Raw genomic sequence first — 14,421 nt, 5'->3', positions numbered from 1 at the left:
ACAGTTTCCTCTTCCTGAACTCCTCCCAGACACTCCCACTTCCCCACCCACCCAAGTCCATATACCTTCTCTTTCACTAGAAAACAAACAAGCATCTAAAACAAACAAGCAAATAATAAAATAAAATAAAACAAACCAGGATAGAACAAAACAAAGGAAAAAAAGAGTCAAAGAAAGAGAGGAGGAAATTCATACACATACAGAGACTCACACATTCATCCACACAGAAATCCCCTAAAACACAAAATCAGAAACTATAATATATAACCAAAAGATCTGCAAGGTGTGTGTGTGTGTGTGTGTGTGTGTGTGTTTGTGCGTGTGCGTGTGCGCGTGTGTGTGTGTGTGTGTGTGTGTGTGTGTCCAGATTAAGCATTATAATGGGGGAAAAAGTCTCCAAAGATACCACTGAGTTCATTTGTGTTGACCATCTCCTGTGGGCATGGGGCCAGACCTTGAGTGTGGTTTGTATACCCAGTAAGATTCTCTTACAGAGAATTACCTTTTCCTTTGCTAACACCTATCAATTAGAGATTGATTTAGGTTTGGGATGGAGGCTTGTGTCCACTTCCCCTCTCAGCACTGGGACCTCCCCTGGCTCACACCTGACTCACCTCTGTGCAGGCCCTGTGCGTGTTGTCACAAGCTCTGTGAGTTCATGTGTGCTTTGGCCCTGCTGTGTCTAGAAGACCTTGTTCCCTTAGTTTCTCCTGGATCCTCTGGCTCCTACAATCTTTCCACGTCTCCTTTTTCAGAGGTCCCTGAGCCTTGAGGGGAAGGGTTTGATGGAGACACCCCATTTGGGAATGAGTGTTCCAGGGTCTCTTACTCTCTGCCTATTGTCCAGTCATGGTCTCTGTATTTGTTCCCATCTGCTGCAGAAGAAAGCTTCTCTGATGCTGGCTGAGAGAGAGACCATGCTACTAGGAGTCATTTTACTGCTATGCTCCTGTAGCAGACTAGGTGTGTTTGGCTTGACCCTAGGCTCACGGCCTGTTTAGTTTCAGGTTCCTGGTCACTTGAACAGTATTGGGCATGGGATTCACCTCATGGGCCTTAAATCTGATCAGATAGTGATTGGTTCCTCCCAGGACTCTTTTTTTCCCAATATATAAGTCCTTTATTGTCCTCAAAGAGCCCACATTGCATTCATGATCGGGATCTTGTTTCTGGAGCTGGAAACTGAGGCCTCACTCGTCAGCCTGCTGCACGGTTCCCTTCTCAGACACATAGATGCCATCCAAAAACTTCCTGATATCCTTGTTTTTAACTGTTGTGGCTTGCTGAATAAGAGCGGCTGAATTTGAAACAAGTTCAGTATCATTTCCTTCAAGGATTAACTCATCCTTCTGGGCTTGAGAGACAGAACAAGCAACACTTGTCCTCATCCGAACCCTGCGGATGTATTTCTCACCCAAGAAATTTTGGATTTCAACTAAAGACCCATTCTCCTGAATGATGACGTTGATGGGGAAGTGAGCATACATGGACCTCGTCTTGTAACGGAAGCCCAGTGTAACACCCTTGATCATGTTCTGAACATGACTGTAGATGGTTCTGACAGTGGCCAGCTCCTTTCTGTTACCCCACCATTTGTCAACCCGGAGCCTTTTCTTCTTCTTTCCAAGAAGACTCAGCTCTACAGTGATGTGATTGAAGTCCCTCCACAGGTTTCCCCTGGGGCCCTTCACAATGACTGTGCGCCCCTTCAGAGTGATGTCGACATTTTCTGGAATGTCGACAGTCTGATTGCTGAGAATGGTCTTCATTCTTGCAGTAGATGGGGCCACTCCCAGGACTCTTGTGCCTCTATATCACAAGCACACCAGGAAACCTGGTCACTATTATAGATTGGGGTGTTCATAGCAGGGTTGGTGTGCACCCTTCTCTGGTAGTGTGCAGAGTACCTTCCAGTAAGATGAAATCTCAAAGTAGTTTTGATTCTCACTACTCTGATGACTTAGGATGTTGAACATTTATTGTTTTTCAGCCAATTGAGTTTCCTCTTTTGAAAATTCTGTTTATATCTGTACACCAATTTAACAGGGCTGTTTTTTTGTTATCTAGTTTGTTGAGTTCTTTATATATTTTGGATAATAGCCCTCTCTTGGGTATGTAGTTGGTAAAAATATTTTCCCATTTTGTAGGCTGCCGCTTTGTCGGAATGATGCTGTCCTCTGCCATGCAGAAGGCTTTCAGTTTCATTAGATCATGCATGTTAATTGCTGATATTCTGCTAGTGGGCAGTGTTCTGTTCAGAATGTCTTCCTGTGCTGATGAGTTTAAGGCTATTCCCCACTTTCTCTTCTATTAGCTTCAGTCTGTGTGGTTTTATGTTGAGGTGTTTGATTCATTTGGAGTTGAGATTTGTGCAGGGTGATAAGTATGAATCTGTCTACATTCTTCTACATGCAGACATCCAGTTTGACCAGCACCATTTGTTAAAGATGCTCTCTCTTTTTTTTTCTAGTTTCTGTTTCTGGCTTCTTTTTAGAAGTCAGGTGTTCACAGGTGTGTGGACTTCTGTGTCTTCAGTTTGATTCCATTGATCAGTGCATCTATTTTTCTTCCACTATAATACTGTTTATTCCTGTAGCTCTGTAGTACAATTTTAGACTGGTGATGATACCTCCAGCAATTCTTTCATTACTCAGGATTGTTTGAGTTTTCCTGTTTTTTTTGTGTTTCCATATGAAGGTCTGTAAACAACTGTGTTGGAATTTTGATTGGGATTGCATTGAATCTATAGATTGCTTTTGATAGGATGGTTATTTTAACTATGTTGATCCTACATAACTATGTTGATCCTCCCATTAGCATGGGAGATCTTTCTGTCTTCTGATATTTTCTTCAATTTCCTTCTTCAATGTCAGTTGTTTTTTAGTGTTTTTTCATTTTCTTTTTCTGTTATATAAAGCTCTTGCTTTGGTCTGAGTGTGTGGCCCATTTTGTAGGAAGTTTCATGATCTGCTGATTAAAATGTGTATTATTTTTCTTATTTCTTTATTCTTCTCTTATATATTATATCCTGACCAGTTTTTCCTCCCTCCTCTCTTCCCAGTCCCCCACCCCATACTTCCCCTTGCTCCCTGATCAGAAAAGGGCAGGCCTTCCAGGAATATCAACCAAATATGGAATATCAAGTTACAATAAGACTAGCTGTATCCCCTCATATTAAGGCTGGATGAGGCAAGCCAGTAGAGGTCGAAGAGTCCCAAAAGCAGGCAAAAGAGTCAGAGATAGCCCCTGCTCCCACTGTTAGGAGTCCCACAAGAAGGCTGAGCTGCACAACCCTAACATATTTGCAGAGGACCTAGCAGAGACCCACATGGCTTCACTGATTGTCACTCAATCTCTGTGAGCCCCTATGAGCCCTGGATATTTGATTCTGTGGTCCACTTTCTTGTGGTATCCTTGACCCCTCTGGCTTCTACAGTTCTTCCTCTCCCTCTACTACAGCATTCCCTCTGCTACACTTGTAGACCAGAGCTGAGATAATCATCATCAGAGAACGTACTTTTATGTACTTTCTTTTATGTTTGGGTGAAAGTATTTTATGTTTGGGTGAAATGTTCTATGACTATCTACTAGATCCATTTGGTTTAGTGTTGTTTAGTTTGAGCATTCTCTCTCTCTCTCTCTCTCTCTCTCTCTCTTCTATGTCTATCTGTGTCTGTGTCTGTGTCTGTGTCTGTGTCTGTGTCTGTGTCTGTCTCTGTCTCTGTCTCTGTCTCTCTCTCTCTGACCTGTCTATTGGCCAGAGTGGAATATTGGAGTCACATGTCTTCAGCATGTGTCTTGGTCAGTGTTTCTTTTGCTGTAATGAAACAACAGGACTAAAGCATCTTGAGGAGGAAAGGGTTGAAACTGGGTTACACTTAAACAATATAGTTCATCATCAAAGGAAATCAGGACAGGAGCTCAAATAGGGCAGGAACCTGGAGGCAGGAGCTGATGTAGAGGCCATGGTGGGGTGCTGCTTACTGGCATGCACAGTCTGCTTTCTTTTATTCATTTATTTATTTTTTAATTTTAAAAGTTTTATTTTTTCATTCTTCTCTCATACAATTCAACTTGACTGCAGTCTCCCTCTCTCTGCTCCTCCTAGCCACCCCCAACACCTCCCATCTCCCCCAGTCCACATTGTTTTTCTGTTTCCCTTCAGAAAAGGGCAGGCCTTCCAGGGATATCAACCAAACACAGCTGAACAAGATTCAATAAGGCTAGGCACAAACCTCATATCAAGGTTGGACAAGGCAACCTAGCAGGAGGAAAAGGGTCCTATGAACAGGCAAAAGAGTCAGAGATACTTCTACTCCAACTATTAGGCGTTCCACAAACACCCCTGAGGTAAACAACCACAGCGTGTATGTAGACAACGTGAAGCAGACCCACACAGGGTCAGTGACTGCTGTTCAGCCTCTGTGAGCCCGTGGCCCCTGCTTAGTTGATTCTGTGGGCTGTGTTCTGGTATTCTCAACCCTTCTGGCTCCTACAATCCTTCCTCTTTTAGCCTTCTTTTTAGCCTGATTTCATAAAGATCCCAGGACCAAAAGTCAGTGATGGCACCACCCACAATGGGCTGGGCCCTCCCCCCAAAATCATGAATTAAGAAAATTCTGTATACATTGCCTACAGCCTGATCTTATGAGGCATTTTTTAAATTGAGCGTCCCTCCTTTCAGATGACTTTTAGTTTGTTTCAAATTGACATGAGACTATCCAGCACAGTGTGTGAGGGGCTATGTGTCACTTAAGCTGCAGTAGTGTTCCTTTCATAAACTTGGGTGTCTGTGTATTTGGTGTAAAATTGCTTAGAATTGCAATTATCTTCCTGGGAAATTTTTCTTTTAATGAATATGCAGTGTCTTTCCCTATCTCTTCTGATTAAATTTATTTTGAAGTCCTTTGTCAGATATTAAAATACCAGTTTATTTTTTGGGTCTATTTGTTTGAAATATCTTTTCAATCCTTTAGCGCCGAGTCCATGTTTATTCTTGATGTGAAGCTACAAGAGGAAAGATCCTATCTTTTAATATAACAAGTTAGTCTGTGTCTTGTTATTGGAGAATTGAAACCATTGATGTCAAGAGTTATCAATGAGCAGCATTTGTTGATTCCTGTTATTTTGTTGTTATGGTGTGGCATTCCCCACCCTGTTTTGATTAGCTGATTTGTTGCCATTTATTGGTTGTGTTTTCTTGGGTGTGGTTAACTTTTTCAGATGGAAGTTTTCCTTTTAGTGCCTTCTGTAGAGGTGGATTTATAGATATTGCCTAAATTTGGTTTTACTGTGGAATACTTTTTTTTCTTGCAACAATTGTGATTGAAAGTTTTGCTGGGTATAGTAGTCTGGGCTGTCTGGGCTGGCTTCATGGTCTCTTAGAATTTGTATAACTTCTGTTCAGGTCTTCATGGAATTTAGAGCCTCCATTGAGAATCTGGTGTTTCTCTAATGGGTTTGTTTTCATATCTTATCTGGTCTTTTTCCTTTACAGCCTTTAATTTTGTTGTTGTTGTTGTGCGGCATGCTTAATTTTTGATTACTTTGTGTCATGGAGAATTTCTTTTCTGGTCCAGTTTATTTATGTTCTATATGTTTCTTGTACCTTGATAGATTCTTCTTTATTTAGGTTAGGAACTTTTTCTTCTATGTTTTTGTTGAAAGTTCTTTTTGTACTTTTGGCCTAGATTTCTTCTCCTTCCTGTATTTCTATTTGTATTAGTCAGAGTTCCATATAGGAATAAAACTCCTAGAATGTGTTCTTGTGCTGGTCTCTAGGCATCTGTGTTTGGAATGATTGGGATTCTAGGTCTATTGTGATATCTGGTCTTTGTTGGTGAGGTCTGTGGGTTGCATGGACTCAGAAGCACTGAGGGTCTCAGGGTTGGGGATGAGGCTGTGGAGTTTGCAATGGAGAACAGGAAGAAGAGTAAAGACCATCTATCTGATTCTCAGAAGGTTCCCTGGTAGAGAGTCCCTCTGGATAGTGGCAGCTGACACCCTGAAGCTGTATTTTTGTCTATCTTTGCATAGAAGTAGAAGCAATCTATACTTTTGTCATTTTCAGTGGCATATGTATCTCTAACATAGGCATAGTATGTATTTTATTTATTGATTTGCACGATGTAGGTAATAAACTGCACACATCGTAAGTAAGTGTGCAGGTCAATAAATGTTAACAAAGTTAAAAGTGACTGCCTAAGGGAGTGACCATCAAGGTCAAGGTGACGGTTTCTGTGACTCAGAATCTCCCTCCTTGTCTCTTCAGAGTAAACTTCACTGTCCACAACCCCAGGAAGCTGCTTTCTGGTTCCAGCCACTGTAGCATAGCCTGTGACACAGCCCAGAACAGATGTGTTTCTGGATTTATTTTGCCCAACATGTAAAAGCTAATAAAAATTTCTGTTTGTTTTTTAAAGGTGTAATTTTTTTCTTCAAAAATTAGTGCTGGAACTATAGTATACTCAGGACAGAAAGAACCCCCAAGTCTGATTTGGCACAATGTTGAACACTCAGTGCAAACTGTGTATTTATTCACTTTTATTTTTGGTTTATGAAGAATTTATTTATATGGTAATATACTTCTATATAATAATGGCACTTAACAAAAGCATTTAACTTACATATGTACATGTTATATTGACTTTTTTAAAAAATATTTTTATTTTTATTATATGCAATGCAATATATATTTTTATACCAATCATAAAAAATGATGGACATGTTATTAAATTAACATAAAAAGATAAAATCTTTTTGTTTATTTGTTTGTTTGTTTTATTTTTAGTAGAGCTTAAAATCTTGGCTCTTACTGTGGTCCAAACCCAAAATAAGAACAATTTTAGACATTGGAGTTCATTGTAATAAGGTTGTACTTCAATGACCCTCACATCACCAAAGGATTTTATCTCCATAGTAGCTAAGCTAAGAGTTGACATTTCTGCTGCACCAAGGAATGAATTGTAGGCACAATTATTTGGATACAGATTTTCTGCTATGGTCAAAGCTATTTGATTGGAATGATTGTCATCATTTTCAGCCCACAGTGAACAGGTTAAATTCATTTAAGAAATGGTGTGTGTATTAAGATGGTCTGTCCATGAAGTCATTCAACTGTTTCAATGAACAATGATTCTTCTTGGAGGGTGGCACAGACATTAAGTGAGGGTAAGATTCTAGTTCATTGGCTGTGATGATTTTGAAAAGCATTCATCTCAGAAAAAGAGTGACTTATAAGGTTATCTTCAAAATTGATACAATAATTATAAATATCAAGCAAAACACTCAGTGTCACTCTTTGTTGTTCTCTTACAAGTCATATCCCAAATTAATTGTTAATGTTTCTTTTGGCTGTATAAATAATTTTTGAAATATGTAAGGTGTTCTGAAAACCATACTTTAGTGTAAAAACATCAAATAAACAATCCTACTAATAGAGAGGCTGAGATAGGAGAAGCATGATTTCAAGACCACTATGTGGTACACAGCAAGACACTGTCACGTACAAACAAGCAGAGAGTGTAGAAGGATTGTACAATATTGGACATATTTCTCCAATTACCAAATTAGAGAGACCACTGGGTGACAGCCAAAAATTTCTAATTCCTCATATTCTTGAATTTCAATCCATTAGAGTATGTTGGTAATATTAATTTGTATATTAAGAGATATTAAGGAAAAGTGATTGTTACTTCCTGTAATTTTTGTTGTTAGAGGTGGAATTATGTTTGTGTGGGTTTGTTGAAAGATTACTTTCTTGCTTTTTCTAGGGTGTAGTTTCCCTCCTTGTGTTAGTGTTTTCCATCTATTATCCTTTGTAGGGCTGGATTTGTGGAAAGATAATTGTGTAAATTTGGTTTTGTCATGGAATATCTTGCTTTCTCTGTCTATGGTAATTGAGAGTTTTGCTGGGTATAGTCACCTGGCTGGCATTTGTGTTCTCTTAGGGTCTGTATGATATCTGCCCAGGATGTTTTAGCTTTCATTGTCTCTAGTAAGAAGTCTGATGTAATTCTGATAGGCCTGCTTTTATATGTTACTTGACCTTTTTTCCTTTTAATATTCTTTCTTTGTTTAGTGCATTTGGTGTTTTGATTATTATGTGCCAGGAGGAATTTCTTTTCTGGTCCAGTCTATTTGGAATTCTGTAGAATTCTTGTATGTCCATGGGCATCTCTTTCTTTAGGTTAGGGAAGTTTACTTCTATAATGTTGTTGAAGATATTTACTGGCCCTTCAAGTTGGGAAACTTCACTCTCTTCTATACCTATTATCCTTAGGTTAGGTCTTCTCATTGTGTCCTGGATTTCCTGGATCTTTTGGGTTGGAGCTTTTTGCTTTTTGCATTTTCTTTGACTGTTGTGTCAATGTTTCCTATGGTATCTTCTGCACCTGAGATTCTCTCTTCGATCTCATGTATTCTGTTGGTGATGTTTGCATCTATGACTCCTGATCTCTATCCTAGGTTTTCTAGCTCTAGGGTTGTCTCACTTTGTGATTTCTTTATTGTTTCTATTTCCATTTTTAGATCCTGGATGGCTTTGTTCTTTTCCTTTACCTGTTTGATTGTGTTTTCCTGTAATTCTTTAAGGGATTTTGTGTTTCTTCTTTAAGGGCTTCTAGCTGTTTACCTGTGCTCTCCTGTATTTCTTTAAGGGAGTTATTTACGTTTTTCTTAAAGTCCTCTATCAACATCATGAGAAGTGATTTTAGATCTGAATCTTGTTTTTCTGGTGTTATGGTGTATCCAGGACTTGCTATGGTTGAAGAATTGGGTTCTGATGATGCCAAGTTACCTTGGTTTCTGTTGTTTATGTTTTTATGCTTGCCTCCCGCCATCTGATTATCTTTAGTGCTACCTGCCCTCGTTATATCTGACTGGAGCCTGTCCTTCCATTGATCCTGGTTGTGTCAAAACTCCTCAGAGTCCAGCTGCCTCTGTGATCCTGTGATTCTAGGATCCTGTGATCCTGAGATGATAGGTGTGTCAGAGCTCCTGAGAGTCAAGCTGCCTCTGGGACCCTGAGATTCTGGTGTGACCAAGCTCCTGTAGTCCTGTGATCCTGTGATCCTAGGATCCTGGGCATGTAGAAGTACCTGGGAGTGGAGCTTCCTCTGGGTGTTGTGGAATTAGCTGCGGAGTTTGCGCACAAGGTCTGCTCAGGGAGCCGGCCAGGTGGACTGGAAGAAACCCGTGCAGGTTTTTTTTTTTTCCCCTAAAGATGAAAAAGATGCCATAAGGGAAATAAAAATGTCCTTGTAGGATTCTAACAGCAAATTTAAACTTACAGAATAAAGGATCAATACATTCAAAGCTAGAATAATAGAAACTATTTAAATTATAGTACAGAAATTAGACTGGGGAGAAATCAAAATTTGAATAATTTGTGGGATCACCCTCAGTGATTAATATCACAGATAACTAGAAGTTTAGGAGAGGGGAGGGATAACATGGTTAGGTTTTCAAATGCTATGAAATTATAAGCCCGCAGCACAGTGCTATGAGGCAGTATATTACATTGCTAGCAGCACCACTGAATGTAAATTAGTCACTTTCTTTTTTGTGGAAAAATAAAAATTAAAAAAAAAATCTTACAAAACATATTAAAGTAACCATAGCAAAGGGTATTCTATATGTATAACCACATAAGGGAGTTAACCCAGGGTTTAAGGTACTGGGGAAGCTGTTTACATTGTAACCAGTGGACTTTATTTTTCAAGGAAAAAAAAAGTGAACACAGTTGTATTGAAATCATCACATAGGTGTTTCCTAAAGCACGTTATTAGCTTCTCAAAGACAAATATTCTGATGTATCCATAATTAACAGCTCCTTAAAAACCTTCATTATTGGTCTGGAGACCAGTTATCCTGCTGCTTCTTTTTTCAGAGGACCTGGGGTTCTGTTCCCAGAACCCACGTGGAGACTCACTATTATTTGTAACTCCAGTATCAGGGGATCCTGTGCCCTCTACTGACCTCTGTGAGAATGAGGTATCCAGGCAAAACACTCCCACACATAAAATTACAAAAAATACCTATACAAATTTTATCGGTCTCCTTTGTCACTCTTCTCCTGTCTTCTATTTTTAACTCTCTATAATATCAATAGTGACTTTTCTAAAATCTAGGGGTAATCCAGAACACAAAGATATAAACTGATAAATATATTGACCTTTTATCCTCTGGCTCTTCCATTCATTCTGTCCCTCCTGTAGCGTTCCCTGAGCCTTGGGGTGGGCAGTACAGATGGTCCATATAGGGCCGAACATTCCATCATTATTTGTACTAAGAACTTTGACACAACACTGATAACTACCACCTACTACAAAAAGGAGCTTTAGTGACCAAAACTGAAAGCAGCACTGGCCTGTGTACACAAATGAAAATATTTAGATGTAAGTATTTAGAAGTACTAAGTATTTAGATGTGAAGTATTTACTGCAATGGGCACATGGAATCCATTCAGCAATACAGCAGTAATTTCCCCGTGAGGATTGATGTTTGCTCAACCATGGGCCTTTGGCCAGGTTTGCAGCACCAGATACTAATTTACCTTTGTGGATTGATATTCAATATCAGTGGTCTTGTATTCAATCAGGAAGTGGTTGGACACATCTATAGCAGCCATGCCACTATTACCCCAGTGGGTACACCTTACCTGGCATGCTAGTAGCATTTGGGGTTCACATCTAAGTAAGACTATTGATGGCAATTCACCTCCAGCAGCCTATATAGCACCTTGCAGCACTATGGAAGCTGGTTACCTGGAGGAAACTTCTAGCTCAGTTCCAGTTTGGTTTTTTTCTTGGTCCTATAGCCAAAGCATGTGGTATTTGCAGCAGTAGGGCATCTACTCCTAATAGGCACCTAGTCCTAGTGGGTAAACAAGGAAAAGTGGCAACAACCACTTGCATTTTTGCTGTTTATCTGAAAGGTATTTAGGGTTTTTTCCATCAGTTTTTAATTTAGTAGCTGCAGGTCAATTCAGTCTTTCCAAGGGCTATTCTCAGAAGGACGTGAAGGAGCCTTTTTGCTTTGGTTCATTAAGTTGTCTTTCTAAGGCATTTACTTTAGACAGGGTCTCACTCTGTCTAGACGCTAACTCATAGATCTTTCCTCTGCTTCCTGGGTGCTGGGATTAAAAGGTGTGCAGCATCCTACACTTGTCTTAAATATATGGCTATTCTTGTATCTCCTTTGATTGTCTGGTATATTGAGAATATCTCTACAATGCAGAGGATAGACATAGGAATGATGTCTGGCTCTTGGGCTAACTTGGTATGTTAGTCAGACTTTCTTATCGCTGTGAACAAATACCTGGGAGAAACGACTCAGTTTCTGAATTTTTCTGCCCATCGTCCTCAGCTCCACTGATTCTAGGTTAGTAGTGAGGTAGGGACATCAAGCCAGCAAGAGAATGTCAGAGGTTATACCCAAGACAAGAGACTTCCCAATGACATGACCTCAGTGACATACTTCTTCCAGCTAGCTCACATCTCCTAAAGTTTCCAGAATTTCCAAAACCAGAGCTGCCAGCTGGGGACCAGCTTTTAGTGCAATGAGCCTTTTGGGGACAGCACTTGGTATTCAAGTCATAACATTTGTCTTACAGTTCTTTGCATCTGCGTGGTAGCTGCTCTTTTCAGAGGTTATTCTTGCCTTGTTTCCTGGGATTTCATCCTGTGCACACATAACTTGGTATTTAGTCAAAGACTCACGAGAATGCTTACAAAAATTTCGGGAACTTTTCTCTGCTCGGATCCCTCCTCTCAGTAGTCCATTTTCTTGACCCTCCTGTACTTTTGTGTCTCCTCAGATGAATGAGATTGCTGGGCTGTGTTTGGAGTCTATCTCCCTGCGACACTCATGGGAAATTACCTCGTGGTGGGAAGCCTTGGAGGATAAGGTCTTTATTATGGTTTTTCTTTTCTCGGCAATCAAGGTTCTGTACTATCCAGTGTCTGAAATGCTATTTCCTGTGCTTTCACAGATTTAAAAAGCCATTTATGATTTCAGGCTCTCTTACTCTTCACGGTTGTAAGAAGAATTCCAGGAATGCATATTTTGTTCTGGAATGGAGTTGCTCTATGTAGTGTTTTATTGGGGGAAGGATTTTTTTATTGATGGTTTCTTTTGAAACATTTAAAAATTGTATTTATGTGTGTGTATGTCTGTATGTGAATGTGTATATGCAAGTGTGTGCTTCTGTGCAAGTGTGGAGAAGAAGAGGGAGGGTGTCTTGGTCCCTTGGAGTTGAATGACACGCATCTGCAGGATGCCCAGCTTGTTCTATGGATGGCAGGATTGGAGCTCTGATTCGCACAATGACACTGCAAGTGGTTTTAACTGCTGAGACATTTTTCCAGCTATGTGTATTTTCTTAAAGGTTCATTTATTTTAATTTTTAAAAAGCTTGACTGCTATGTAGCAATTATACATTTTATGGGGAACAGTGTAAGTAACTCAGCGCATGCCTGTAATATGTACATACCCAAATTAAGTAAATGGCATTTTCACTTTCTTTGTACTTCTGATATTTGCACTTTTCAACTTCCTTCCTTCCAGATTTTCATGAAATGTATGACACATTGTTGTACACTAGTCACCTCTGGGGTGCTGAATTTCAGAATTCACTGCTTTCATCTAAATGTGTTTTGGTGGTGCCTGTGTTTCAACTTCCCTCCTTCCCAGCTGCTAGTAATCACCAGTCTACCCTCAGATCGAAGGTAACTTTAGTTATGAAAACTGCGTGCTACTTATCTTTTGTATATGAGTTCCTTTACTTAACATGGTGTTCTCCATTCATAACTGTGCATGACGATGGGGCCTTATCACGGGTCAGTGTATGAAAACATGACAGTCAGGGAGTGTTCAACCTCTGAACTGCTTGAGCTGTGAATGATATTTAAACAAGAAGAGAAAGAACCTCTCATGGGCTGGTGTGAGAGACTGTGGCATGGGGGCTGATGGGAGTGGTCGGAATGATGAGCAAGTAGAGAAGATGAATAACCCAACTACTCTCTCTTCCTTAAGGCCAAGGATGAAGTAGGTGAGGTAACCTGAGAGGAATCAGGCCCCAGTGGACTGGCTCATATGGGCCATTAGAGAAGCCGGGTACTGGTAGAAGATATCCCAAGATAATGAGAGAGAGAGAGAGAGAGAGACAGAGAGAGAGACAGACAGAGAGACAGACAGAGAGACAGACAGAGACAGAGACAGAGACAGAGAGACAGAGACAGACAGAGACAGAGACAGAGAGACAGAGACAGAGAGACAGAGACAGACAGAGACAGAGACACAGAGAGACAGAGACAGACAGAGACAGAGAGACAGAGACAGACAGAGACAGAGAGACAGAGAGAGACTGTCATTGAGGGAACTGGGGATGTGAGAGGTATAGTTTGATTCCCAGTTTATCGCAGCTGGTAAGACTATGTTCACAGAAAGCTAAGGAAGAGGTTAACTTAGCAAAGTCCTCAAGAATGGTATGAAACTTCAGCAGCATTGTTGAGTCTCATGGTGAGACCTGGTATCTGTGAGATAGGACAGGCACTTACAGATCTAAGTGTCTTAGCCTGGCATGTAAATAAGGTTTGTGAAGTGGTAAAGCAATCCAGATATAAGATTTTATTTTAAAGGGCAATTAAAGAGGTGGGGTGGGAGATAGTCTGCCCAGGTGTGATGGCTATCTTCACTGTCCACTTGACACATCTGGATAAAGGGAAACCTCAGCTGAGATATTGCCTCCCTCGAACCGGCTCTTAGTGGGTGTGTCTGTGGGCATTTTTCTTGATTGATAACTGGTCTAGGAGGTTCCAGCCTGCTGTGATCCTTAGGTAGGTAGTCTTGGGCTGTATAAGAAAGGTAGCTGAGGAGCGAGCGGGACTGGAGCAAGAGGGAGAAAGGGAAGGTGGGAGGCAGGAGAAAGTTAGCTGAGTATGAACCTGGGAACAGTATTCCTCTATAATTCTTGTCTTTGCTTCCAGTTGAGTTCCTGCCCTATTTTCTCTGAGTGATGGATCATGACTTGGATGTGTAAACCAAATAAATGCTACTCCCACAAAATTGTTTTTGGTCATGGTGTTCATCACAGTAACAGAAGGCAAACCAGGACACCAGGTCACTCCACAGTGAATGTGGCAAGATTTGTGTCAAGCTGCACGGATGTATAGAGCAAGCCAGATGCAGAGCTACCAACCAGAAGGCTTTCAAACCCAAAAAACAGTTCCCAGAAGACTTAGATGATAAGGCAACATAGAGGAGAAAGAGTAAGCTTGTTCCAAGAGTGGACAATTATCCCCTGCGAGTAAACTGTGCACATTTCTCTCATGTAAAAAAAAAAAAGTATGCTGTGAGTGGAGGTTGTCTGCTTAGCCTGCTGCTCCCACGGCAGCCACGTGCTGCTGAACAGAGACAAGG

The 14,421-nt window shown here is 40.5% G+C and overlaps 1 protein-coding gene across 1 annotated transcript; it reads right to left on the bottom strand.

Annotated features, from left to right (window-relative positions):
- Positions 1–1,116: 1,116 nt before the first annotated feature.
- Positions 1,117–1,781, bottom strand: LOC127682185 (60S ribosomal protein L9-like). The gene has a single exon (XM_052178577.1). The coding sequence runs from the start codon at positions 1,767–1,769 to the stop codon at positions 1,191–1,193; it is 579 nt and encodes a 192-aa protein (XP_052034537.1). The 5' UTR covers positions 1,770–1,781; the 3' UTR covers positions 1,117–1,190.
- Positions 1,782–14,421: the final 12,640 nt, after the last annotated feature.

Source organism: Apodemus sylvaticus, chromosome 4 (assembly GCF_947179515.1).
Source record: "Apodemus sylvaticus chromosome 4, mApoSyl1.1, whole genome shotgun sequence".
Classification (NCBI taxonomy): Eukaryota; Metazoa; Chordata; class Mammalia; order Rodentia; family Muridae; genus Apodemus; species Apodemus sylvaticus.
This window is presented reverse-complemented; position numbering and strand designations above follow the sequence as displayed.

Excerpts from the sequence above, each read along its gene's own strand:
- LOC127682185 (XM_052178577.1), bottom strand. The coding sequence starts at position 1,769 with ATGAAGACCATTCTCAGCAATCAGACTGTCGACATTCCAGAAAATGTC.